The 27,127-nt window shown below is 39.6% G+C and overlaps 2 protein-coding genes across 4 annotated transcripts; both read right to left on the bottom strand.

Moving 5' to 3' along the window:
• Positions 1-83: 83 nt before the first annotated feature.
• On the bottom strand, positions 84-11,935 carry LOC101797103 (haloacid dehalogenase-like hydrolase domain-containing 5). 3 transcript variants are annotated; one of them, XM_027467960.3, is made up of 9 exons: positions 11,752-11,935; positions 10,859-11,068; positions 9,638-9,750; positions 7,620-7,713; positions 6,367-6,400; positions 5,298-5,472; positions 3,142-3,330; positions 2,155-2,348; positions 84-1,273 (listed from the first exon to the last, which is right to left on the bottom strand). In XM_027467960.3, the coding sequence occupies exons 1-9, from the start codon at positions 11,869-11,871 to the stop codon at positions 1,209-1,211; spliced, it is 1,194 nt and encodes a 397-aa protein (XP_027323761.2). In that variant the 5' UTR covers positions 11,872-11,935; the 3' UTR covers positions 84-1,208. The 3 variants fall into 3 exon arrangements, with proteins under 3 accessions (XP_027323761.2, XP_027323762.2, XP_027323758.2); XM_027467961.3 differs by having other exon boundaries at positions 2,151-2,348; positions 11,752-11,934; XM_027467957.3 differs by having other exon boundaries at positions 84-2,348; positions 11,752-11,933.
• Positions 11,936-13,980: 2,045 nt separating this feature from the next.
• On the bottom strand, positions 13,981-27,127 carry ISY1 (ISY1 splicing factor homolog). Its single transcript, XM_027467963.3, has 11 exons — positions 26,870-27,127; positions 26,753-26,775; positions 25,465-25,516; positions 24,553-24,618; positions 22,341-22,383; positions 22,101-22,213; positions 21,312-21,429; positions 20,313-20,435; positions 16,833-16,942; positions 15,377-15,463; positions 13,981-14,777 (listed from the first exon to the last, which is right to left on the bottom strand). Exons 1-11 carry the CDS (start codon positions 27,110-27,112, stop codon positions 14,670-14,672), a joined length of 1,086 nt encoding a protein of 361 aa, XP_027323764.2. The 5' UTR covers positions 27,113-27,127; the 3' UTR covers positions 13,981-14,669.

Below are 27,127 nucleotides of genomic sequence, written 5' to 3'. Positions count from 1 at the left end.
ATACACAGTTCTTTCATGAACCTTTTGAAATGTTCATGCATATTTTGGGGGAAAAAGAATAAAATGGAACAACACGTTCTTCATCAACTTCCACATTTTTATTTCTTGCTTTACTGATGGTCTAAAACTGTTTCCAATAATAAAGAGCTCTGCAACATGCTTCAGTATTGAAACAACACATCTTCAGTTATCTTGTCATCTTACAAAACCATAACTACACTCTTTACTTAGAAGAATTTGGCATACTTTGCAAATAGTTGGCATATTACAGAAATGTGCTTTAAGAAGTAGATAAATATTCACTTGCTGAAACAATAAGAAAGGCAAGAATATGCAGCTATAGTATTTCCCTAGTGAAGAAAAAGGGAGATACAGTTTGGAACACTTTCCTTAAACTTAGAAGCCTGGATCATGCAAGGTATGTTGAAAGTTACTTATGAAATATTACCAGTACATGAATCAACAATCTTGATTGTTGAGAGAGGGACTAGAGTGATTTGCACATGGAAAAAACACAAGATAAACCTGACTGCATTGTAACAATTTTGATCTTTTCATGACATGAAGAGCTTTCAGATTTTGAATTCACAATAATAAACAGTGAAGAAGTTGGCCAGGAAGTCATTTCTCTTCATGCCACCACCTGTCTAAAATGGAAGACCCACAGATTTCACAGATTTCTGTGTAAGTTGACTTTGTTTTTAAATACACTTAATTGATTTATGTTTGCCAATCAATAAAGGACAGACATAACTTATCTCACAAATACACTGTTACAACCAATAGAACTATTTTCAAAGATATCTTTTGGATTAAAATGTTTAAAAGTATTTTACAAAAATAAGGTAAAATAAATTACTTATTTTAATGAACAGATATAAAATCCGTGAACCAAACACATGACATTGACACAAAGAAAATATATTAATCTAAAGGCCAGTTAACTACCACAGTGGTATGAAGCTTCAAGTAAATTACTAGGCACTTTTTGCCCAAATAACAGTCACACATTCAGTGGAGAAGTCCAGCTGAGAGAAATGCCTGAAAATTTCTAAAATTCTAAATTCCCCATAGAAGTGCAAATAAAAAGGTAACAACAAAAAGGCCAGCTATTACGCCATGCAGAACAGCCATTGTTAGCTGCCTTTCTTCTGTTCAGCTTTGCAGGAGTTCTAAAAATGGTGTTTAACAACTCAGCCTTCATCAGCTTATATGGGCATTTCTTTTACAGATTTACATGTCAAAGTAGAGAGGCAATGCAGCCACAGACATACTGCAAAAACAGATAAGAAGAAAGACTGTGGGGTTACATGTGAGTACAAAGAGGCAGAACATACTTGAATTTAGCATTTATTTGAAGCAACATATTTGAAAAAGTGCACAGTACTTGCAGAATACTGAGAAGTCTGCATTACTGTGCTCATTACCAACCAATTTCTAATTGTGTGAACAACCCCAGCATCACAAAGACCCCCAAAAATTAGAAGCTAAATCTTTCAGCAAACAAAAAAATGAACTGTCACATGGCAATTTAAGTACCAGTAACACACACAAGCTATTATGATAAAATAGCTAAAATAGCTTAAAACAAACAAACAAACAAAAAAAACACAAATAGGATGAAAATAAAGGGAAACAAAAGCAAGAAATTACATATTTTCAATACTTTAAAAGTATGATTTATACTTAAGTAATTTTATATTAAGTATATTAAGCACAGATTTTTAACGTATATAATTTTATATTAGGTATATTTAGCACATTAACCTGTGCTCATATATACTTATATGTATATAAATTTATAGAAGTTTATATAAATGAAAAAGTAAAAAAAAAAAAATAAAAATAAAGCTTTAGAAAGTTTGTGGCATGATTTTAAAGCACGCTGTTGGATTTGGGAGGTGGGCAGGAGCATAGCACTGAGTAGACCTTAAGAAATCTTGTCGTATCAATTAGGAGCAAAGTTCTCCAGATGGAAGATCAGGTCTACAGCAGCATTAACATCTGGTACAATATGATCTGGTTCTACTAAACCGGGATCAAACCTAAAATCTCTGTGGCCATGGAACACTGTTTCAGTTATGCTCTCCTTGGTATCCAAGGGTGCCTCTGTGTGAGGATTATAAACCCCAGTACAAACGAGAACAGACCTACAGTGGGTAGCAGCAGCAGATGCCAATTCATTCTCCCAACTGTTGTCTATTTCATCATCCTGAGAGAGAGCAGCAGACCCTCTGCCTCCAGCAACTTTTGCCTGAATCTGTGTTTTTGAACCTTTTCTGGAGTTCTTCTCTTCAAGATAGCGATTGTAAAGGTTAGCACCATAGACATCAGTCATGAGATTATCTCTGGAAATGTAAGAAGTTTAGTCAGCAACACAATTTTAGTTCTCTGATTTCAATTCATAAGAGAAGACATTTTTAAGGGTTTGATTTAACAGTTTAATTTGTGCTTTACGTAACTTCATGTGGATGTAGACAGGAAGAAATCCAAACATATAGCTATTTTATTATGCCATTGTATCAACTCTGACATTTAATAGGAGTAATTCTCCATAATGAAAATTGCAGACGTGGGTAAGCAGGAAAGGAAATCAAGAATAAATTTCAACAGTCCATGAATGAACTTACTATATTTCCAAACATCTTGGAGATTCTGGAACAGTCCCTAATATAACAGAGCTTTATCTCATTCTATGGAAAGGATTCTATGATGCCACTACATGCACAGTAGTGCATGACCAAGCTTAATGACACCACAAATCAATTCTAGCTCTATATTCCTTAAAATTCTATTTTCTACTCAAAGCTTGTTAGGGTTATACCAGTAACTAACAAAACAGTCCTCCCACTGCCTTTTTGTTAAAGACTTACAGAGCATGTAAGAGAAATTTTAAGAAATGGACATATAAACCAATTTTTGCACTTCTACAGAAATTACACATAGAAAGAGCTAAGTATTAAGTTTCAAGATTAGAAACAATGAGGTTTGAAATCATAAAAAAGTACAACATAGTGCCAAGAATGTTAGGAAGTCCCAGTGGTGGCATAATGATCCCAACTAACCAAGTAAGAGCTGGGTATTTTAGTTTGCTGGTATTATCTCATAAGTAAATACCTCATAAGACTTGTAACATCTTACCCAACAGCATAAAGAGTTTGAATAGGTTGCTTCCATTGTCTTTCTGCTGCTTGAGTCCTGATAAGGTATTCTGCGTACTGATAGGTCAGTTCACTAGGCTTGCCCATTAAGGCCTCATATTTCAGATCTTTGCCAGTGATCTTCTTGTAAATGTTTTCCAAACAAACCATGAATGTTCCATGCCCAAACCTAAAAAGATAAAAAGGCCTTGTGACAAATCAAATTTTATAAAGTATATTTATAAAGTATACAGCAAAAAATTAGATTCTTTTTTTTTTTTTTTAAGGAATAAATCATATCCTGTTACCATGAATTTTCCCTCAATTTGCATGCAACATTTCCACAGCTGTTTCAGTAATAACTAGGTGCTGATTAGCTGAACAATGAAGACCTTAACAAAAAAAGTAATTGGGACAGCACAGACTTACCAGTTTTAAAAATGCAGCAATGATTTGCAATACTGTTGTTTGTATTTAAGCAGGTGCTTCAGTTACAAAAGGTAATTTTTGAAATAATACCTAGCCTGTGAGCTGCTCTTTGCAGTGACCAAACAGAATCAGCTGAATTACTAAAGAGAAGATGAAAAGGAAAGTTGGAAATGAACAGAAGGAAAATTAACCTCTTTAACCACAGGAGTATACTAAAATCCACTCTGTAATCTAAAAACTTCATGGGTTTCTCTCAAGAATAGAAGCAACGGAGAATCATGGAACAAATTATAATTTTACAACAAGCTTTTGAAAACTCAATTATTTTACTCAAGCAAGCTGGTAACAGTGACAATGGCTCATCAATCAAGCCAAACCAAGCCAAGCCAATTAATTTAAAAGATGTAATTTCATGCTTTAAAAAAGCAGTTTTACTTCATTACTGAAATCAGGATATGGGATTAGGGATGGATCAATACATATCACTCGAGAAACAAGGAAGCATCAAAAACACTAAGAAGAATAAAAAGTTGCTATACAGCAATCCTATTTTCTGGAGTATACAGAGTACTTTAGAAGAAGTGTTAGGTACTCATCTGTGTTAGGCACATAGCTGAGTATAGCTGTTCAAACCAAGTATCTACAGCCTAAAAAAAAAGTGTAACACTGATCTAATGAGCACCAGAAGCCATCTGAAACATTGTGCTAATAAATTCAGTCTCTAGTGGCCTAGAAATTAAAATAATCTTTAAGAAAAAAGCTAAAAAGTTGGAAACAGCTGTAGGACTTAAGTATGGTAAAGAATTAGTTTTGCCAAATTAACTGTTCATTTCCTCTCTCTACCCTGTTTGTTAAGAAACATGAATAAATCAGGACGCAATTATTTCCAGTACTTATTAGCAACAGCTTAAAGCCACATTTTCCAATAGGGAAGGTAACAGCACTGACATACAAATCTGTCATACTGTCAAGCTCAAATGAAAAAGGAAGATTCAGTTTTAACACTGGATCTTTCCCAAAGAACAAAACTGAAACTATGCGTCTTATTTTCTGTAGATATACTCATTACCTTACTCTAGTTGAAACTATTACATACACGTAGTCTGCTAATGTGCTAATTAGAGATGGTCTTTGCAACCAAGTAAGAATACCTGACAAGATCTTCTACCCAAGAGCAAGCCCATTATCAAGTCACAATAACAACAATATCTGTTTTGGTGTATGTTCAGTTTTTACTATTTCTTTTTCTTATGTTGCCTAAACAGTTCACTATGTTGTCTTCAGCCCAAAACCACTGCTTTCAATTAGCAGGGCAATTTCTTCACTTTACAAGAAACTGCAGGGTAGAAAACAGGAATACCAAAAAAAGGATCTAATGATATGAAAAGAAAAATAAAAGGGGGTATTGTTTCCAATTTTTTTCCTTTAGACAAACTCTAAGGCTCTCAAGCAAAAATTTCTCTATTTTGCAAGTAAGGAAACAAAAAAGGTTTAGGTGTTACAAGCGCTTTATCTCAAGTAACTAATTTCCTGGATGCGATACTGTAAGCAGTAAAAAGGCAGCATTTGCTGAAAGTACACTACTTTTGAAATGTTGTATTCAAAGCTGAGACCTACTGTGAAGCTACATCAAACACTTACATGAAAACGTTGATCATGGATTCTACTGAAAAAGCGAGGAAAAACCTAAGAAACAACATGGCATATACACACTGTAATTGCACTTACCTTGGAGACTGTGCTTCAGCTACCCACATCAGATCCATATTACAAGCCAGTACAGGTATATGAGGGTAATTTTCATGGTGATACGGATTTCCAGGATAGCCACTTGTCAGCAAAACATCTATGATCAATTGAAGGTTGGTTTCCCACCTGACTGGCTCCCCAAACAAGACAACAGCTGTAAGAACAAGAATTACAAAACACAGTTAACAGGGCATCAAAACCCTGACACAACTTGATCTAAAGAGGCTGAGCAATTAATTTTATTTCATCAGTTCATGGTTAAATTGTCGCATTAATTTTATGTTTTAGCATTACATATCCATTCATTCATAGAAAAATCTTGGAAGTAACAAGACCCCAAGGCAAAATCTATGTGTTTAAGAAATTGTTTTTGTTTTTGTTTTGTTTTTTTGTATTGGCTAAGTTGCTCCACAATCTTGCTTCACTAAGTCTTATGTATCTTTGTGTACCTTTGTGAATTCTGTATGTTTACATACTGTATTAAAATAATCCATCAGTAATGTTATTTTATTCGTCTTAAAAACGAATTTGGGATACTGATTCTAGACAACTTTCAGATCTCCAGCAATCACAATCTGTTTTGTTTTTTTTAAATCCTGAAGTCCAGTTTTTACCTTACCTTCCTGTTTTGCAGACAAAATGGGGCTGTGAATATGGCCTACTGAAACATGATGCTTCTTATACTACAACTCTGAAGTGACCCTCCTGACAACTGCAAGACCAAGACCCGTTATTTCTGAACTCTTCAATTCATTCTTAATATTTAAAAGGAATGCAACAATAGCCTGGTAAAAAAAGATAGAAAAGGAAAGCAGACCTCACCTTCCTTCTGAAGCTTTAAAGATACATGGTTGAAAATTGCACATATAAAACAGTTTTCTCATGCTTTATACATTCCATATTAATGGCCAATGTCACTAATGAGGAAATTTTGGAATTGTCTCAACCAACTTTCTAATGAGGCCAGCAATACTAATTATACTGAAAAGTACAATAAAGGTACTTCATCTATTAATGGACAGTTGCAAGTTAAGTAAAGATAACTGACCCTCAATCTTGGGAAGCTCCACAGCAGAGGGGTACTGAAATAAGAAAAAAGTGAAAGTTTTCTACAAGATTAAACAGCTACTACTATTTTTAACAGCATAAATTCAAGTATAGCTCCCACACTTGCCTTCCACAACACTGACAGGAAACACACACTCTATTTTGGTGCAGCTACTGCTCCAGTACCTGATGTCAGTTTACTTACAAATTTGCATTTCAAGTTCTAACTGAAATCTCGTGGTAAATGGACAGCAGACAAGTTATTGCATTCCACATATGGAAGCCTTCTACAATCTATTCAACCACCTCTGGGAACATACAAAGCTTCAGCTGCTTGTTTCACTCCTGTGTGTTACGTAAAGTATGGATGTTTGTTTTTCTGCAGGAATAACACAGGCCTCTGTCATTAACAACACATTTGAAAAATGTATTTTGAAACATATTTCTTTAACACTGCTAAGAGAAAATATTGTTAACACATCATACAACATTTATTTGCCAAACAGTAGTTTCATGATTTACTTGTCGTTGTGAAAAACACATAACCATTTTCTTGAACTCTAAATGTGCATGGTTGAGAAGCAAGGCAAACACTGATATAATTAAGAATTGTATGAACCATAAAGAATTTCTTGACTATCCATTGAAAAAAATCTTCATTTACTGACCCTGCATATATTTAATATATGCATACATTTGATGTGTATGCATACATTCACTTCATATTGAAATTCTGCAAAATTCAGTTGAAACCATGCTGCTAATGCAAACTAACAGTATGTACTGTTAATATTTAAATATACTAACATATGGTATAAACAAGAAAAGCAGTCCTTTGGAGAAAAGTTAGTTATCTGCAAATCATTCTTTACAACCAGATCAACCTCAGAGCCTAAAACAGCAAAGACCATCCCATACTGGAAGAAAAAGCTAATTTCATCTTCCATACATTCATAGAAACCAGTAAGCTTTCCAAAACAGATTTTTGATTAGGTATCTGTAACAAGTTATAAGTTGTCTCACAGCCGTAAATTACAAAACGTAAAGATTTGTTATAAAGTTAACATGAACAGAAAAAAAGTCTACAGCTGTTAAAAATGTTGCAATAAAACAAACAGGGAAACAGAAAAAAAAAAGCTAAGTCAAAATGCAGCATAAAACAACTGCATTAGCTCTGTAGTTTAAATACGGACCTCTACTGTAGGATGTCATGTAATGATCAAACAAAGAATTTAAAACAAAACACGGACTCACCAAAACATCAGGTGTTCTGTCATGGTCAACTACATCCAGCAAAGGGTATTTCTCCCGCAATGTTTCAATGGTGATGGGTTGACTGAAACCAAGGCTGGAAAAACACCAGTTAAGGATACAGAATTGCTTACGTTCAAAGACTTTTAAAAAATCTGTAATTCAGTTTTAACATAAGCAGTTTATCATCTAGTAAAGCAAATTATTTCGGAATAAAAGCAAGATATTAAAGACTTTTCTTGCATGAGATAAAAAGATGATCATTCCATTCTTTATATACAGAAGATCTGTATGCCTGAAATCTTAAGACAGAAATTATGTAGAGAGCTTGCTCAAAATACGAGATTAGAAGGAAGAAGCCACCCAACAGCTGCAATATTCAAAGATTATCTTTACATAAATACAGAAAAGTTCATCTGATGGCAAGACAAGTTATGTAATCCTTATAGGAAAGAAATATGATCTGAGGAAAAAATATTGTCCCCACAAACCGTGCTTTCCTTTGGCCATTATAGCTGCAAATGTATTTTCAGATAAACATAGTAAAACTCAGTCTACTGCAGAACAATGAACTGACCAATAAAGGTTAATTATGCCCTACAGGTAGCAAAGATAAATTCAGAAATACACTAAAAAAAGGAAAGGAGAAAAAAATGGAGAAAATTTCCAGATTTGCATAGTAGTTCTCTTAAATGCAGATATATCTCATTAATTTTAACTTACATAGCAAGAAAATAATCAAACTAAAACTGCTCATTTCAGCAAAAAGCAGTTGGGATGCTATTTGCAATACTACTAAGACTTCTGCAACGAAGATGCAAATAAGAGCTATTTATATATATCAATTATACAAACTAAGCCACCTGATTTTGTATCAGAATTAACACTACAGACTACTTGTAAAGTTATTTGAAAATAAGGTTATCCCCTACAAGAATACTATCCAACAAGTGCACTTTTTATATGCTGAATTCAGTCCTGTAACATACTTTTCTCTTAACATGTCTAACAAATTTTGGCAGGTAACTGGAACGTTCCTTCAGTAATTTTTCTCATCTTTGAGCATGAAAGCAAACTTATACTTAGAAATTGCATCTACATTTTTTACAACTTATGGTTTAAAAGTTCAGAAGGGAGTTACTAAGATCATTAAGTCAGAAGATTCAACGGCACAATTATATCAATGTAATTAAAGATCTTTTTGACAGTTAGTACAGAAGCTGCAAAAATATTTTCAAGTATAGGATTACTCTAGATATTGGCTATGAAAACAATATTACCTGGACTAAGATGTTTACAAAAAGGAAAAAAAAAAAAACACAAATCACAAAAGTAGAACCTACACCCCAGCTAGTAAAGCTAAGAACACATGTTTAGCAGGTTATTTGTTAATGCTGTGATACTCTCCTTTACAAAGCAGATCTCAAGCTGCTGAGTTGAAAGGAAGGTGAGATAAATAACAGATAATAACATCCCCCTCCACTAGCAGGGGATAACCTACTGGCACATGAGCCAAGCAGGCTGGCCTGAAGAAGGTAACAGAAAATGAAAGAAACGTAGAGCAACAAACTCAGGCTCTGAAATACCATTCCCAAAATAAGTCTAACTATATTATTTACTACATGATACTGTAGAGTGCCATGCTCTCATCTCAAGAGGATAAAGGTTGGACCAGATGATCTTAGAGGTCTTTTCCAGCCTAAATGATTCTATGATTCTAAGAGGGTACAAACCCTTTGTGCCAAAGGATCGTTTACAAATATATGCCAAAGAAATAATTCTTTCTTCTTTTCACAGTAAAAAGACATGTAACAGTGAGGTGAAAAGTGCAGAATAAAGTAAAGCAACAATCAACAAGGCAACCATTTTCAAAACATACATTTGACATTAGAGTAGGAACTACCATAGCTTAACAATGAATTCTTAATACTGAATTTGTAGTGTTTAATTATTTGGTTTTCCGAACTCGATTAAGGAAAATACTTAAGCAGAAAGTTGCCATTTGTTTTTTTTAAAGATACTCTTGAGCAATATCCAGAAGCGGTCCTTGTCCAGATACAAGAACACATTTTTCATGATAACGTTTGAACATCCGCAGAGGACTGTGTGACATCATCACTTGGTCTTGGGAAACCTGTTTGAAATTTAAGAACAAAAGGAATTTATTGGCTTTCAGGTAAGTGATCTAAATGTAGATTTAATTAACAGGTGTGACAAATTCTATGAATTACAAAACAATCATACATATTTGTATAAAACCCTAACATATCATTTTTTTATTTTTATTTTTTTTACTAAATTTCACAGTTGAAGTACTGATAACATCTCCCTGTCAAAAAAACAAACAAACAAACAAACATACATTGCTAATTGACATACACATTCCTTTCTGCTTCCATAATTCTTCTATTCCACATCAACACAAGTTTTTCTCTCCTGGTTTTACAGAGTTACCAGATTAATTTAGAAAACAAACAAGGAAGATGAACCAGCACTGCTCTAGATCTAATTGCGGTAGATTTGCTAGACTGCAGCGTTGATTTTGTTGTATTAGAAGACCTTCTTCTCTTAGTTTACATATCCCATTCCTTTAATAGCTATGAAAACAGTAAAATGATTATCCTAGAAGAATTCCTACTACAAATTACTATCTACTACTATTACAGATCTAAAAAAAAAAAAAAAATCCAGAAATAATTCAGATATCACATTTTACCCACAACATGTGTGATTTTCTATTGATGTAGACCCTTACTGAAAGAAAAGGCACCGCAGAACTAACTTTATGGCTTCATCTTAGTAATGCTCAAACATAGTCCTCAACAATGCGCCTGCAGAGCCCGAAGACTGGAGGGGAATAAATTTTTTACCACTTGTACCAAAGACAGATAGGAGGCTCCAGTCTTCACATTATCACTGAAGACATTCAGCTTGCTAGAACAGCATTTCATGTTACTGGCACGCATTTATTTTTATTCAGAAAGAGAAGGCAAGTTTTAGTCCCACAGTAATAATTTTGCAAAGAAATTCCATTGCTATTGGAAATATCACTACTTTTACCAACAGAAATACCATTGCCATTAGCTTCAGAGAGTATTTTTTACTTTTATAATACTTCCAGCAAAGCATTTCAGAGGGCCTAAGGGAAAAGCAAAATTCACTGAGCAGCATTTAATGGAATATAATACATTTGACAATCACTGAAAGTATATAACTAAAGAAATAGGATTTAAGCTACTCACTGGAACTCCCAGTATATGAGACAACTGATCAGCTTTTTTCTGGCGAAGGCAGTTCCCTGCATTGGTGACAAATACCACAGGCACCAAGAATTGTCCCTGAGAATTAACTAGCTTTTGAAAGGCCGATTTTGCAGCAGGTATCGGAGTCTTTCCTCGTACTAGTACACCATCAATGTCAAAAAGAAACCCAAAGGACGGCAGAACGTTGAGCTGCAAGAAGAAATTGAAAAGAAAGAGTGTATTAGTTATGTCCATATGTGTACATATTTGATGAAATATGCAACATCTACACTGCAGTTAACAGACACACTTGCACAGGGAAGGAAAGGATCTTGCATTTTGCCCTTTCTAATACGCCCTATAGGCACACTTATGTGATACAATACTATTGGAAGGGACGTACTGACAGAAATCCAGCCCGCCGCGCACTGAGAAGGGCATTTTGCCCATCAAAGCAGCACTTTGTCCCTCATCAATTATTCACTGGGTACATCTTTCCAGCAGCTGGGTACAGCAGAAATGGACACTGCCATCACCGTGAGAGACCGGAGAGGCAGCTACACTCTCCTTGACAAGATCTCGCTGCTGTCTCCTCTAGAAGCCACAAACTGCCTTTTCAAAACCCGTGAGTGGGAGTGTATTCCAATGCAAAGCCCAGTTTAGTAAGGTCAATATCTTAAAGGCATAGCAGCGTCAAGTTTAGCTCTCCGAGCACCGAGGGAGAGGAGCTGAGCAGCGGGTTCCCAGCGGGCAGCAGCGGCACCCGCGCGCCTCACGCCCCGCTCCGACCGGGCGGGCGCCGCCTCCCTCAGGCCCAGCCCCGCGGGACCCCCCCCGGGCCCGGCTGCGGCCGCTTCCCGGTCCCGCCCGGCCCCGGCCCCGGCCCCTCTCACCTGGCCGCCCCCGCTGCCCTCAGCCGGCGGCTCGGGCCCCCTGGGCGCCGGGAGCCGGAGCGGCCGCCCCGCGGAGCCGCCCCCGAGGAGGCCGCGGAGCGCGGGCAGCCCCCGGCGCATGGCGGCAGCCCCCGGGCACGGCCCCGAGCCGCCGGCCCCTGATCCCCGCCCCGCCCCACGCCGGCTTCTCCGCCCCGGGCGGGCGGTGCCGAGGACCCGGGGAGCCCCGCCCCGGTAAAGGGCCCGGGATCAGCCAGCGGGAGGAGAAGGAGCGGAGCCCGACACCCCGGCCTGTGCGAGGTGCACAGCTCCCCTTTGGGAGCTGGAGCGGCATCGCAGCAGCACTCCCCACCTCCTGAGGCGAGGAACCAAACACAACATACCATTAGTTAACGGGCACGCCACAAAGCTCTCTCCCTATCTTCCTCATCCTCATATGGAATAAATCCACCGATTTCCTCATCCTCCCTCCCCAACGCTCCAGGGAGATCCCGATCCTCCAGTGACTGCGCTGCACTTACCACGACAGAGTAGGGACGGTGTCTCCTGTCTGCACTACTCACAGGGTTGGCACTAAATAAAACAAAGCTGCGTGCATTTCCAGATCAGAAAAGCACACAGAAAATGATGCAGAGAACAGAACTGTTAAAACGTTGAGGAAGTTATTCCCTCAAATCCCAAACCAAGACCATGCAGAGCACAGAACTCTGAAGTGGAAAGGAACAACAGCATTGTAAAATGATTATTGTCACCTGGACATGCTCAGCGCTGAAGTATTATACCAATGGTGGAGTTACAGGCCTGATAAAATCCACGTCTACAGCTGCACACCCAAAGTAAGAGTTAATGAGGGTGTACGACACTGTTGCATTCCGTAGGACAACCTACAAGTTCAGTTTCATGGCTTTGGCTACAAAACTGTCCCAGCCCTAACTTCACCAGCCCTGTAACAGCCTGTAAAGCAAACAAAATATAGGTATTTTACTGTAGGTCACTGCCAAGTAACAATGATTCTGCAATTTGTTGGCTCAGACATGGCTGAAGAGAACATTCCACTTGGCATTCAGAGCTGCACCCTATTCGGCACAGAGGGTTCAACCAGCTGCCATCTTGCATTGCACAGTTCCAGACTGCATTTTTATACGTATATTCACTTCGTCTTGGTCAGTGGAGATCAGCATTTGCCTTCAAGACTTCTCTATTTATTATATTGGTCTTACTCAGGACTGTTACAAACTTTCTTGAACACAAATGCAATTACTATCTATACGCTGCAGCATATAGCTTAGCAAATCAGCACTTTCTTACAAGCACTCTTCCACCAGAAAAAAAACAGAAAAGAAAAGAAAAGAAAAAAGAACAGTCTAATAGAAGCATGGTTGACATGGGGCTGTTTACAACCAAACTTTAAATGCCTTTTTGGCAAGGCCATTTGGCAGCTCTAGTTCATTTATTTTTGTTTGCCTTTTTGTCATACTATGGTTTGGTGACTAACACTCCTGAAGCTTGATAAGGACTTAACAGCCAGACTACCAATTTATTAAGCTCCAGGAACTCTGTGGCTGAGTGCCAGGCAACAAAACCCTTAGCTTTCCCATACCAATCTCTTCCGTAGATGAAGTACACTACTCTGATCAATAAACCGCCTGTCCATAAGCCTCCAACATGAAAGAAGCCTGTTCTTCCATTCTTGGTGGTCAGGCATTTCAGGGAAGGAACTCCAGGAAAGTGTTATCTTTTACAGCAATACAAATAACCTGTGGATAAAGTACATTAGCTTTTCTAAAAGCAAGACTAGAAAACACTTATGAGGCAGCAGCAAAAAGTAAACACAGCTTCAGAAAGATGCTTGCAACTCAGAGAACACAAAATTGAGTCAGAAACGGACTAGTATGTTGTTACATTACAATATAGAGCTGAATATTAAAAGCATGTAGAAACTCTGTAGTCTCTGATGTGGTTAGTTGTTTATAGTGTATTCCTTAGATAGCACTTCTACCCCATGGCTACAGAAGTCCAATTTAAAGTTTCACTCAGACTTGTGTAACAGCCTTACTCACTCAGACCCTAAACAAGCCCTCTGCTGTGATCTGCCTCTTTTCACATAAGCCGTGAGCAGGAGGGGATGCCCAACTTCAAATCCTTGTGTGGAAGACTGTTCATGACCCTATTCTTTGACTAGGATTAGGGTAAAGAGCACAATCCTTTGAACTAGAATGAAACAAGACATTAGTGTGTATAAAATTTAATAAAAATATTTGAACAAGGTATTGCAAAGATGAAAGTATTTACAATAGCTGCTAGAATATCCAGCATTTGAGCAGTTCATACACACGGCTCCAAACCATAAAAACAGTAACAGCTTTTGGACAATACTGCATGTGTTATATAAAGAAGTAAATCAACTTCAAAATCATTCAGGATCTGCCATCAAGCTCTCTCTAAGCAGGTTCTGAGCTATTCTGGTAAACTAACCAGGCACAACAGAGTAAGTTACTTCTGGACTCAGGTCAGATAAACTTAACATGAGAAATATGTTCACATACAGTATGGATACAGGAGACAAACCGGCAGTAACATCAGTTAGATTTCTCTAGCAATGTAAGTAGTCATTTGGTTTGCTGGTTTATCTGTAAGATGTGCTGCCGCACAGTGTTTCGCAAAGTGAAATGACTGAAGACTGTTACTGGAGATGTAGAAACCATGCTAATCTAGGCTTGATCTTTCACAGCACCCAAGTGCAAGTCATCTTAGCAGATTGACCAAAAGAGTGTTTTTCCTTTTGTAGAGCACACTAACATGATCACAACTTACTCTTAACATTCACAGGGACTTTCAGATCTAAAAGTGACTGCTGTCAGAATACAAACTGGTGCTTTAGGATGGATTATATAAAACCAGGACGTACTCATGCAGCATTATAATCCTAAAAGTCTTTTTGCTTCTTCACTCTGTGCCATGAGAGTTTCACTAGCATACTTCTGAAGAAGCTCCATCTTCTTTCGCCGTACAAGAGCTTCCTCAATCTGGAAGTATAAAAATAAGACATTCAGCTTAGTTGAGACGCTGAAACTCAGAACAGCCAGCTAGCAAAACAGAAGGAAGCACAAGAAATGAACAGTGAAAGTTAAGAGGCTTATACTGATATAAAATGAGTGGAATAGAGGGAAGGGATACCATCAAGGGCCCTTGACAGGCTTGAGAGGTGGGCCCATACAAATGAACATAAATGAACATAATCTAGAAAAGTGTGCTTGTAACCCAGAAAGCCAGACGTATCCTGGCCTGCATCAGAAGAAAGGTAGCTGGCAGGTCAAGGGAGGTGATTCTCCCCCCTCTTCAGCTCTCATGAGACCCACCTGGAGCACTGCATCCAGACCTGGGGCCCCCAGAATTCTGTGATTCTGTGGTAACACCACAACATATTCCAAGTTATGCAATACTTATCAAGGTTTAGGAAATTCTCAGATGAAGAGGGGTATAGCAATGGTACCATAGTTGTGGGCAGTTCCACAGCATTTGCAAGAGGATTAAACAGTCACAGGGTAAAATCACTGAAGGAACAAATTATATATCTTGCAATAGCAAGAGCACCTGTCTGCAATTCAGTTTCCTGATGTCTTACCTCCTGCTGAGTTGGCACTGGGACATGTGCAATAAATTTCTGTTGGCCTTCTTCACCATCTTTTTCCTTGCCACCTTCCTCATCAGACTAAAAAAAAAAAAAAAAAAAATCAAATGACATCAAGTTTACTTTCTGAAGGAGTCAAACACAAATCTGCCAGAAGGAACCAGTGAGAAAATAAATGAGGATACAAAAATGCAGGAAGTTGGTGAAAAGGACCAAACAACAACAGAATATGACAAGCATTACATTCAGATTCTATGGTCTTTGACATTTTCAGAATTGTTGCTTTTCTTCTTCACATGGCTTTTCCTCTGTTGTGGAAATAATATGAACATAAGGCCACAACCTCTACTTTCCTACATAACTCTGGCTGCAATAGCAAAGCTATAAACAAGAGGAGCTAGCCAATCAAAAAGAAAGCAAGCCCCTTAAAAAATATAAAATATATGCACCATTTCCCTGTATAGCTCTATGCTGTATCTTTCTCATGCCTGAGAAATGGGCTTATGAATCACAAAATAATACAAAGATACAGAAGCAATAACCAGTTTTAACTTACGGACTACCTCCTTTTCATTCTAGTAATAAAACCTGTTAGGTATGGACTGAGAAATAAGAAGTGGCTTTCAGTATCCCTTTTACAGATCTCAGAGCACACTGGGAATATCCTCCATTTCCCTTACTGCCTCTGGGTGCAGGAAGAAGAAAGCAGCAAGTACCAGTGATGACTGCAGCATCAGCAAAACCTTGTATCAAAATTGAACTGTGAACAAACCCCTGAACATTAAATAGCTTTACTATAAATTGATGGCCTGAAATTTACTACACAAAAAAAAAAATCATATTTGTATTATTACAAATTGTGCCAGGGGAGGTTCATGGTGGATATTAGGAAAACTTGCTTCACTGACAGAGCCGAGGCACTGGAACAGGCTGCCCAGGGAAGTGGCTGAGTCACCAGCCCTGGAGGTATTTGAAAGATGTGTAGATGTGGTGCTCGGAGACATGGTTTTGTGGTAGCCTTGGCAGTGCTAGGTTAAGGGCTGGACTTATCTCAGAGGTCTTTTCCAACCTAAATGATTCTACCATTCTATTACTGAGGTAAGATCATACTTAGAAGTGTGACTCAGCAGCGCTGGTAACACACAACTGTACAAGTCCCAGCAGTCCAGGCAATGACAGTTAATCACAAGGTCTCAGCTAACCGTTAGTTGTTTCTCTCTAGCAAAACGCCTTTCCTATCTGCCAGCTTTCATCATTTTGTAAACTCAGACCAAACATACTTATCTACTAATATATATTTTTTAAAACTAAACAGGGACAACTGAATAGGAATTTAGGCAGAAAGAAGTGCAGAACTCAGTAGCAGAGAGGTTCTCAGCAAAATCTCCCTTCTTCCATAAGGCAGCACAGAAGACACATGAAATGTAACATCACCTTAACCATTACATACCTCATCTTCATTAACAGCATAGATATTTTCCTCCTCCTCCTCCTCCTCATCACCTCTTGCAAGTCGTGCCTCTCTCTCCATTTTCCATTTTTCCACTGCTTCTGCTATAACTGTTCGGCAAAGGAAAAGAGCAAGTGTATGTGAGAGCACTTAAAGCAGCATGGTCCAGCAGTAGCCCCAATTTCCCCAACAGCAGTCCTGCAACAATGGAAGCTAGAGTTCCTTCGATTTGTCGCCAATTTCCAAAGCCTTAAACTTCTCAGTTAAATCCTCTACATCTGTAATATGCACTTACTGTAGAACTTTGATGTCAATGCTGTCTGTGCAAAATCCCATGTTAGTAAGTAGCACACTGTCACTGTACTCACTGGGGTACATTTTAGATTCTGAGTGTCATGAATAAACACCAAGTGACCCTGTTAATGCAGAAACAGGGAGCCACGTGACCAGGATAGGTGACTTCAGCTTTCTAGCATGTCAGCAGCTACAGGAATCCTGGTCGCCATGTACATGTAGTTCATTAAATATGACTACACTCCACAGAATGACCACCCACACAAGTACTTTTCATCTCAGAGTGCGTTTCTTGCTTATTTTGTAGCATGCTCCCAATTCTGTAACTACCTGCTAGCTAGGACTGTTTAGGCTGTCCTATCTTCATTGTGCAACTGAGAGCTACTAAGAGCTCTGACACAAGTTTTAAGAAGCTTCATCAGTGACAACCTAAGTGCCTAAAAATTGCAGCAAAGTGCAAAACTAATGCAGTAGAAATGCCTACAACTATACAATTCAACAGTCATTCCCCTTGGCTCCCAAAGTGAACATTAAAATGGTCTCCCTAAGAAAGCAAGATCTAACCAGCGGCACATCACTGTGTTTTGTGTGGTTTCTTAACATAAAAGTTACACAAATTAAGTTGTTTTTTCAATACTTCGTTTTACAACAATTTAACTCTTCTGATCACATGGTAAAAGTCACAAGAACCTAGATAACAAGTGACCCAAAGGGAACCTTAGATATCTTGTACTAACGATACTAGGAAAAAAAAAAAAAAAGACACTCCTTGCAACGCACACTGAAAGACAAAATCAGGGTTACGCTGGCCACATTAATCAAACTAAGGCTCTTTTATGCATTTCCCCCTGACCCATTTGCTTTATTTCCATGTATTGGTTCTGCTAGCATCTCTACCTCTACCCTTATTATTTCAAGTAGCACAATCACCAAAGCTGGTAATCTTCTTCAGCAACCATATGAGTGCAAATAGGCTACCTCTCCTGCCTGCAGTTAGCAGGATGTGTGAGACAAACACTGAGCGAGACACCTTTCTGGCAATGCACACAACTTCCCTTCCTATGGTAGCGACTGTCTGTCCACCAGCTACTGCTCACCTGGGTTAAAGCTCCAAGCCACACTGCAGGACACAGGTAAACGCAGCATGTCCTTTTTTTCCTCCTTCCTCCCTGTCCTGTAACCTAGCCAGTAAGTCATGAGGCTCTAAGACGCCACAATAGTGTGAAGATCTCATCATTGAGGAAGGGTAAGTGTAACAAGCAGATGACCGTATCAAGAGCCACTAGGTATTAAAAAACGTTAGAAGCTCAACCTACTTAACTCTGCGGTCTCGTTTAAACTTTTTTTCCTAATTCTGAAGAGATAGTCATATACAAAAAGGAGCACTAGGAAATGGCATAACTATTCAAGAAAAAAATGATCTCATCTGCTGTGTTTTGTGGAGGAACCTGCCAGGACTGTTTTGTATGGAGCAATGAGGATCTGCCTCCAATTGAAGCATCAATAGAAGGTATTATAAAACAAACATACAAAGCAAATAGTAACGAATTGCCAGGATCAATGAGTGTTCACCAGAAATGCTAAAACAACTATTTACAGAACAGCTAAGCTCTCGAAGGTGTATGGTTTCTTGCTTAAAACTACACAAATACCAGATGGCAGAAACAGTGCTGGATTTTAAAGAGGGTTCAAAGAACTAAACTCATAATTCTGATGTCTTCTCTGGGCAAGTCAGTAGGAACAAAGCTAGAGAATAAGGTGACAGATATAAATAAGTATCATCTACTGCTAAAGTGTTCGTTTCAAAGGGGAATTTTACTTATTAACAATACGAAACCACTAACAACTGGTAAAGATGAAAGACAACTCTGAAGAGCCCCTCACTCCACCCTCCAGAAATGCTTTACACAAATGTGATTTAAGTACCTATGTGCCAGCTATGCACAAGTTATCCAGGGTTAAAAATAATAATTTCAGAGTTCATCATCTCTCCTGCTTGATCTAATTTAATGTTCAGAAAGACACTGAATCACCTACAAAACATAATTCAACATGCAGCCAAATCCAGACAGACTGTTAGGAACTACTTAGAGTGGACAGTGACAATCACTGATAAAATGTAATTGTCACCGTAAAGAGTTCGTGGTGGACTTGAATCTTAAATGCTATGTGTAGCTCTGATCACCTCCACTCCATGTTTCAAGGAGCAGCATAACTGGAAAAGGTTTATGAGAAGAGCGACAAAGATGATCAAAAATATGAAACCATTTCTATACAGAGAAAAGGATGTGTACATTGGAGTAGAACTTCTCATGCCTGCACAAGAAACTGGGGGATAAGATATTAAAATTAATTTTAGTAGCCTGAAGAGGAACTCTGTTTTCTCTTCAACAGAGTATCAAGGGAGCATCGGTTCACCTGAACTTGAGATTTAAACCAAATCAAAGGCAGCTACTGTTCAGAAGGCCATTCATCTGACAAGCTCCTAGCAGCCACTGTATCTAGGAGAAAGGATTACAGACAAATGCCATGGGGGAGAAAAAACACACCAGCAATTAAATACAAAATAACTACTCTGGTAGTAACTACTCTCTTCTCCTTCAAGGCAGAGAAGCTCATCACTAATATTTACAGATGCTAGCAGATATGCTGGGTCTGGGCAAAAGTGGAGTATTTCAAAGAAAAGACAGGAATGTGTGCAAGCTGGAAGTGGGAGAACCGACTTCCTTGGTCCTTCTGTCTTCCCCAGTAAGACCAGGCAAGACTGTTGCTTTGTTACAGAACACTATAGTGGGGAAAGAAGTGCATGTCATTCAAAAGATGGTTGGGTGTTGACTGACAGTATGGGACATGAGAAGTGTCTTTTTTTTTTTTTAAAAAAAAAAAAAAAGTAAGAAAAGTAAGAACTCTGATTTTTATTTTATTTTTTTTTACTGCCTATTCTGGAAATGTGGGTCTCCGGTTGAATTAAGTCTCTCCAAGAAAGAGGGTGCTAGATACAGAATGAGATTTTCTGGAAAACACAGCCATGAAGTAGTACACACATAAAATCAAACATTTTCGTTATTACTTCAAAAAGAGGTAGAGTGGCTTTTCTCTACATTAAAGGTTACCAGGACATTCTGATGTCTACACAACTAATAAAAGCTAGATGACTACTCACAGAGGTTTTTGAATCTTGCATACCTTTCTTTTCATGTTCTTGTTCCAGTGGCTCCAGAATACCGTCATCTTCATCTCTATAGCCATAGTATTCGGCATCAATGGATTTCATAAGCTCAGCTCGAGTTTTTCGGGGTGGCGGAAGGGCTTGAAAAATACGTGTCTGTCATTCAAAAAGTCAACCTTGACAGCTTGCAGTGTATTCCTGACCCCCACCAACTTTGCAGCAACTATAACTACCACAATAATTTAATTATCACTGGATGATCTGAACTGTTGGCAGTATCAGTACTGGTATTTTACTCTGGCCTGCACAACCCTGATGCTTCCTATCACATAGCTGCCACCATCTAGCAACTCTACGTTCTGTCATGCATTTTTCTCCATGTACTGGGGTCCCAGTATTGAGCAAGACTATATGAAAGAAACTAGAGAACTGGCCCAGGCTCCTGCAGATCAGGTAGTACCTCCCATAATTCCTGAGACAGCGAACAAGACAGAGCTGATTCAGCAGGCTTGCCTCATTTTCAAGTTCAAGTAATTCTCATTCTATGACAATTCAATACACAGTTTTATCTACTTACAGCTAGATTTTCCTATTATGACAGCTGATTCCTGCATCTAAAATTATGTTCATTTTTTTATTTATTTTTTTAATTCTGAACTCAGAATATTCATTCCTATAGCTTACCATTAAAGTCAACTTGCTATGCTGGAAGGTTTCTACAGATTATTAATGCTTACTATTTTGAACTCACAGTAGAAAACAGTTCAGTCTTTTCTACACCTCTTTTATTAAACTGTAAAGAGTCAAAGGTACTCTTTGTCCAAAGAAATAGCATTTAATTCATTTCTTGAGTTCAGTGCTTCATGTAGTTGGTCTAAGACACAGGCCAGGATATGTAGTTACTAGGATTCCCTACGTACTATAGTAAAGAGTCTAGTAAAATTTACTGTCTAATCTGAGTGGTATCTCAATACTACTATGCAGATTTGTATCTAGAAGAGTTGTTATTTACTTACGCTCCTTTTCAAAAAGCTCTCTAACTCCTGGTAAATCCTTTGCAGCTCCAAAGTATTTGTAACCTCTGTTTCCTGGAACTTCTTTCCCTTCGTGATCTAACATTTTTGGTCCAATCCTCTGAAAAATAAACAGACAGTTGCTTTATGTTTTATTCCTTAATAAAAAGAGGCATCTTAATAGGTTAGAAGATTGAGAAAGGAGATAAGCTGTACCAGTTCAAACAACCATACAAATAAAATGCCCTCATAGCTCATCTTTATACAGTCTCTACTTTACTAGAAATCACAGTTAAAACAACAATGAAAACAATAAAGTACCCACACCTGATTCACTTTGACAGACTATCTAAAGCCTTCTTATTGTCTGTACTATCATGTTCAGGTATCCTGTAAATAAGCACTACTAAATCTGACAATAAACACACTTTTGATGTTTTGGCAAACAAGAGCTAGTCTCCTTTCATTTTCAGCAGTAACTAGGTGACCCACGCAGAAACTTTTCTACAGGCTGATACAGTATGGAATCAACCAAAAGCTCACCAGTGGATATAACCAGAACACTAATGTACACTTTTAACAGGAAGGTAAGACCCTTCAAGCCAGCACTCCAAATGAAAAGTCAAATTTGCTCATCATGGAAATAAATGTTAGATCACAATGGAAGAAATATTTACAGATTAAATTAAATTAATTAATTAATTATAAATATAAATTAAATAGGGATTTTTCTCATTATTCACTTCAGTTGTAAGCAGAACCACCATATAGCACAAAACAATCTGTACTTACAGCATAGTCAGGACCTCCTAGCTCCCTTATTCTGACTTCCCAGTGTCCTTTTTCCCTCAGAAGTTTGTTTATTTCATCGTTCAGGTCCCGAATTCTGAACTCGCCCAATCCAGCTGTTAAAGTGAAAAGAAACAAGAAATTAAGCAACTTACTAGAGACGTATTGCTCACATGGAATACTGTGATCTCCTGGTTAGGACCAGAGATTCAAACAGATAAAATTTAATTAGAAAAATCTTACCGTTTTGAATCTGTGCCACTTTCTTGGAAATTTCGCCAATGATCTAGTTAAATAAGAACACAGAAGTGAGTTTCTCCATTAAAAAAAAAAAAAAAAAAAAAAAAACACCACCCACCCACAACCAACTAGAAAACCCAGAAAGGTCCTTCTTGAAGTTGTCTTTTTGATCCAGAAAGTGGATCTGAGACTACCAAATTCAAGTATCAACATAGATTTTATTTGGACTAACATAGTACCTCGGAGGCTTAAAATACATGCCATTATTTTACATCAGTTATCATAAACAAATTCCTAATAAGTATATCCAATAGCTTCACCTCTGACTTTTCAAGCAAAGAGGGGAAGAGAGGAACGTCCGACAGGCCAGCCCTATGATGAGCTGGCAGGCTCAGTGAATGCTGTTTACCTTTGCTTTAGCCAGCCTTTCAGTGCCATTTCAATACCAACACTGGCTGGACAAGCCAGAGTCAAAAGGTTGTGACACACAGGACGAAGTTCAGCTAGCAGATAATTACTAGTGACACCCCTCCACGGTCAGCATCATTTAAAATTTCTAACAGCCTGGATGCACTCTTGGAAAGGTCACAATGAAACCAGATGGGGGGAGCAAAGGCTGCTGCAGGACTTGGATAAGTTAGAGAATGGGTCTACAGAGTTCCACAAAGTTCCTCAAAGAAAAAGGCCGAGCCTGCATCTGGGCGAGAATAAGCCCATTTAACAGTCCAGGCCAGCTGCCGAATGACCTGAAAGCAGCTTCTGAAGAATAAGTTGAACAAAAAGCTCAACAGGAGTCAATGGTACAACACTGCAGCACAGGCTACCCTCACACTGCACTTGGTTAGCAAGAACATGGACAGCACGTGTAATGATTTTTCCCCTCTATTTGCCACTTGTGAGATCACACCTGGAGCACAACATCCACACGGTGAGGGCTGGAGCACACAACACGCAAGAAAAGGCTGACAGAGAGATCACAGAATCACAGAATTTCTAGGTTGGAAGAGACCTCAAGATCATCGAGTCCAACCTCTAACCTAACACTAACAGTCCCCACTAAACCATATCCCTAAGCTCTACATCTAAACGTCTTTTGAAGACTTCCAGGGATGGTGACTCCACCACCTCCCTGGGCAGCCCGTTCCAGTGCCTCACAACCCTTTCAGTAAAGAAATTCTTCCTAACATCTAACCTAAAACTCCCCTGGCGTAACTTTAGCCCATTCCCCCTCGTCCTGTCACCAGGCACATGGGAGAACAGGCCAACCCCCACCTCTCTACAGCCTCCTTTAATGTACTTATACATAGCAATAAGGTCACCCCTGAGCCTCCTCTTCTCTAGGCTGAACAAGCCCAGCTCCTTCAGCCGCTCCTCATAGGACTTGCTCTCCAGGCCCCTCACCAGCTTCGTCGCCCTTCTTTGGACCCGCTCAAGCACCTCGATGTCCTTCTTGTAGCGAGGGGCCCAAAACTGAACACAGTATTCGAGGTGCGGCCTCACCAGAGCCGAGTACAGGGGGACGATCACCTCCCTAGCCCTGCTGGTCACAGTGTTTCTGATACAAGCCAGGATGCCGTTGGCCTTCTTGGCCACCTGAGCACACTGCTGGCTCATATTCAGCCGACTGTCCACCATCACTCCCAGGTCCTTCTCTGCCTGGCAGCTCTCCAACCATTCCTCTCCCAGCCTGTAGTTCTGCTTGGGGTTATTGCGCCCCAGGTGCAGGACCCGGCACTTGGCCTTGTTGAACTTTGGTCAACCCTAAAAAGAGAAGATGAAGGGGGAACACCCTACTGCTGTCTTCTGGAGAGTACAGAGAAAACAAAGGCAGGCTGTTGGAGACGTGCGTGACAATAGGACAAGCAGTGACAAATTCACATTGGACCAGGGAAATTCTGAGTACATCCACAGAAAAAAAAAAAAGTTCATTAACAGGGCTGTCAAACACTGGTACCCATACCTATGGTGCCCACAGAAGTGGAATCCCAATCCCACGAGATACTCAAAACCCAACTGGACATGGCCCTGGGCATTGCAATGTGGTTGTACCGTCACTGAACATGTGTGGTGAACTGTACAATATTCCTGTCTAAATTAAACCACAGTCAACTGTCAGTATACTGAAGAAGTCTGAAAAATTTAGCGTGCCTGTTTTAGACAGCCTGCTTACAGAAGTTCAACCTGCTACAGAGTTATAAAGATCTATTCACATTACCTGTCGCCTCCATTTCTCAGCTTTAGGCAATTCATTACACTCTGATGCAAGGAAAGGTCTTCGCTCCTGTTGGACAAAAAAAAAAAAAAAAAAACACACAATCTAGCATCAATATGGTCACAGCATTTCACACAAACTTTGTTGCTTGACTAATCCTAAACTACGCTACCAACCTCCAGTACCTTCTACTCCCACCAACTTTTAATGAGTGGATAAAAAATGAGTACTTACAGACCCGCCAAATTAAACTACCACAGAATACTGTAAACTACAGAATCCCACTTTATTCAAAAAGAACACTCTGATCCCTACATAAATATTCTTGCAATGTGAGTTATGATTCAGTGAAAAACATACCGAAACATCCAGAGTTGAAAATCTTTCACTAAGGTTCTACGTGGGTTTAGGGCTGCTACTTCTTGCATTACAATATGCTTATATTTTTTAATGTCTAAAATGGGCTTACCACCTTTGTAAATCTGATGCCAATTCCAGCCCCCAGCCCCCCCACCCCCACAAAAGCCCCATAAGAGCCAAGAGAATTATGATCAGATGCAGACAATGTGTTGGTTTAGTAACATGCCACTGCTGTCATGTGTAAGCCTTGAGTTCAGAAGGATCCTGAAGACCCTCTGTTCCACAGTTATTACTTTGTTAGAACACTACATTAAGCAATTATTATTTACCAGTATTTTAAGGAGTTATTTAGAAAATTCTATTTACCATTTCTCTTTTGTGTCATTGTGAAATGCAGTCCCTACTTTAACTGCTTTCCAGATGACTAATGCCAAGCTCCCATACGATTCCTGAATGCAGTGCATGGTCTTTCTGAAAACCGTTACACAGGTCTGTACATGGCTTGCATTCCACCCTTCATCAGAGCTAACAAAGCTTTAGTTTTTTACATCATACCTTAACTTTTCCTTCCTCAAGCTGAGCTTGACGAAACCTCGCCAAGGCCGTCCTGAAAAAAAAAAAGGAAACAAATTTACTTCTATACATCTACACACCAACAGTAATAAGTTCTGTTTATTTTTTTTATATATATATTACAGACTTAATGAACGTTAAGAAAAGTTAATGTTTTTTCCATTCTGTAGAAAACAAAACACATTCATTGACCAGCTCTTCTGACTACCAACTCCTCAGCGGTTAATTTCTTAGACAAACCCTGGCAAGCAGCTAATTAATTTTTCTATTTAACATATTCCAATGTGTTAGATATTAACAGCAAAAGGATGACAACAAATTATAAACACAAGCTTAAAGTGTACTTATCTTAGCATCAAAAGGCAAAAAAAAAAAGACTTAATTGAGGGCAGCAGCTTGCAATCAACCTTACTAAAATGTCTAAAATATTCCAAGTCTCTTACAACTAAGCTGAGTCTATACAGACCCCATTTTTTTAATACATGGTTTTATTTATTTACGAGACATTCGATAGTTATGTTAAAAAGCACAAAACAACTGAGAAAGCACTTAACACCTTCTCTTTAGCTACATATCTGTACTCTGCATCTAAGACAATTATCAAGGGCTCCATCTGCTGTTAAGGAGCAGAGAGGCATTTCCAGAATGAAATGCTGCACCGTCCAATTCAGCAGGCACTGGCTTGTATCACTGTACGAGAGCACCTCAGCAGGTACTACACAGCTGTAGTCCATTCAGTCTCTCTTTGAATTCCTATTAAAACTCAACAAATATTTTAGTAAAATGAATGCAAAGCAAATACATTAATGAGCTTCTAATTTAGTAGTTTTAAATGCACGGTCTGAAAACCTTCTTGAAAAGACACTTTGGAAAGACAATAGGAGAATTAAGATTTAAAGACTGATTTTGCTCAAGGCTCTTCCATGCAAAAATTATACCAAACCCCACGCTGCCAGACGCCTGTCTAGCCTGTCACCTCTGTCCCAAGAACGGAAACTGCCCCAAACCAGTGAACTGTCAGCACAAACTCCACGTTCATTATCCAGCCCCTGCTGCAGCTTCTGCACTGGACCCTCTTTGGGTTTCAGAGCGTCTCCCTTGGTCCTATCACCACACCCCCGGCACCCAGCCCCTGCCCGGCACCCAGCCCCTGCCCAGCCCCGCAGCCCCTGCCCAGCCCCGCAGCCCCCTTCAGGCCGTCCCCTCAGCGAGCGGCCCGCCCCGGGCGCCGAGGGAGCTGCGGCCCGGCCGGCCGGCACGCTGCACTCACATGGCCTTCTCCGCGTTGCGAGCCTGAAAGAGAGAAAAAAAAAGGGAAAAGAGGTGAGTGAGGGGCGGCGGCGCCCCGGGGAGCGGGGAGGGGAAGGGGCCGGGGCCCCGCGCTCACCATGGCGCCGCCGCTGCCGCCCTCCCGCCGCCCGCTCCCCGCTCCGCTCCGCTCCGGAAGCAGCCGCTGCCCGCCCGGAAGCGGAAGCCTCAGCGGGCCGGGCGGGGCCGCGCGGCCCCGGGCTCTGCCGCGCTGCGCCTGCGCGCCACGGGCTGCGCCCCCCCCCCCCCCCTGCCCGCCCCACCCAGTGTGAGGCGCTGAGGGAGCGCGGCGCTGCGGGCCCTGAGCCTGCCGGCGGCACATTGCGCGTTTAAAAAC

Source organism: Anas platyrhynchos, chromosome 13, assembly GCF_047663525.1.
Source record: "Anas platyrhynchos isolate ZD024472 breed Pekin duck chromosome 13, IASCAAS_PekinDuck_T2T, whole genome shotgun sequence".
Taxonomy (NCBI): Eukaryota; Metazoa; Chordata; class Aves; order Anseriformes; family Anatidae; genus Anas; species Anas platyrhynchos.
The sequence above is the reverse complement of the archived record's forward strand: the minus strand, read 5'-3'. Positions and strand labels throughout refer to the sequence as shown.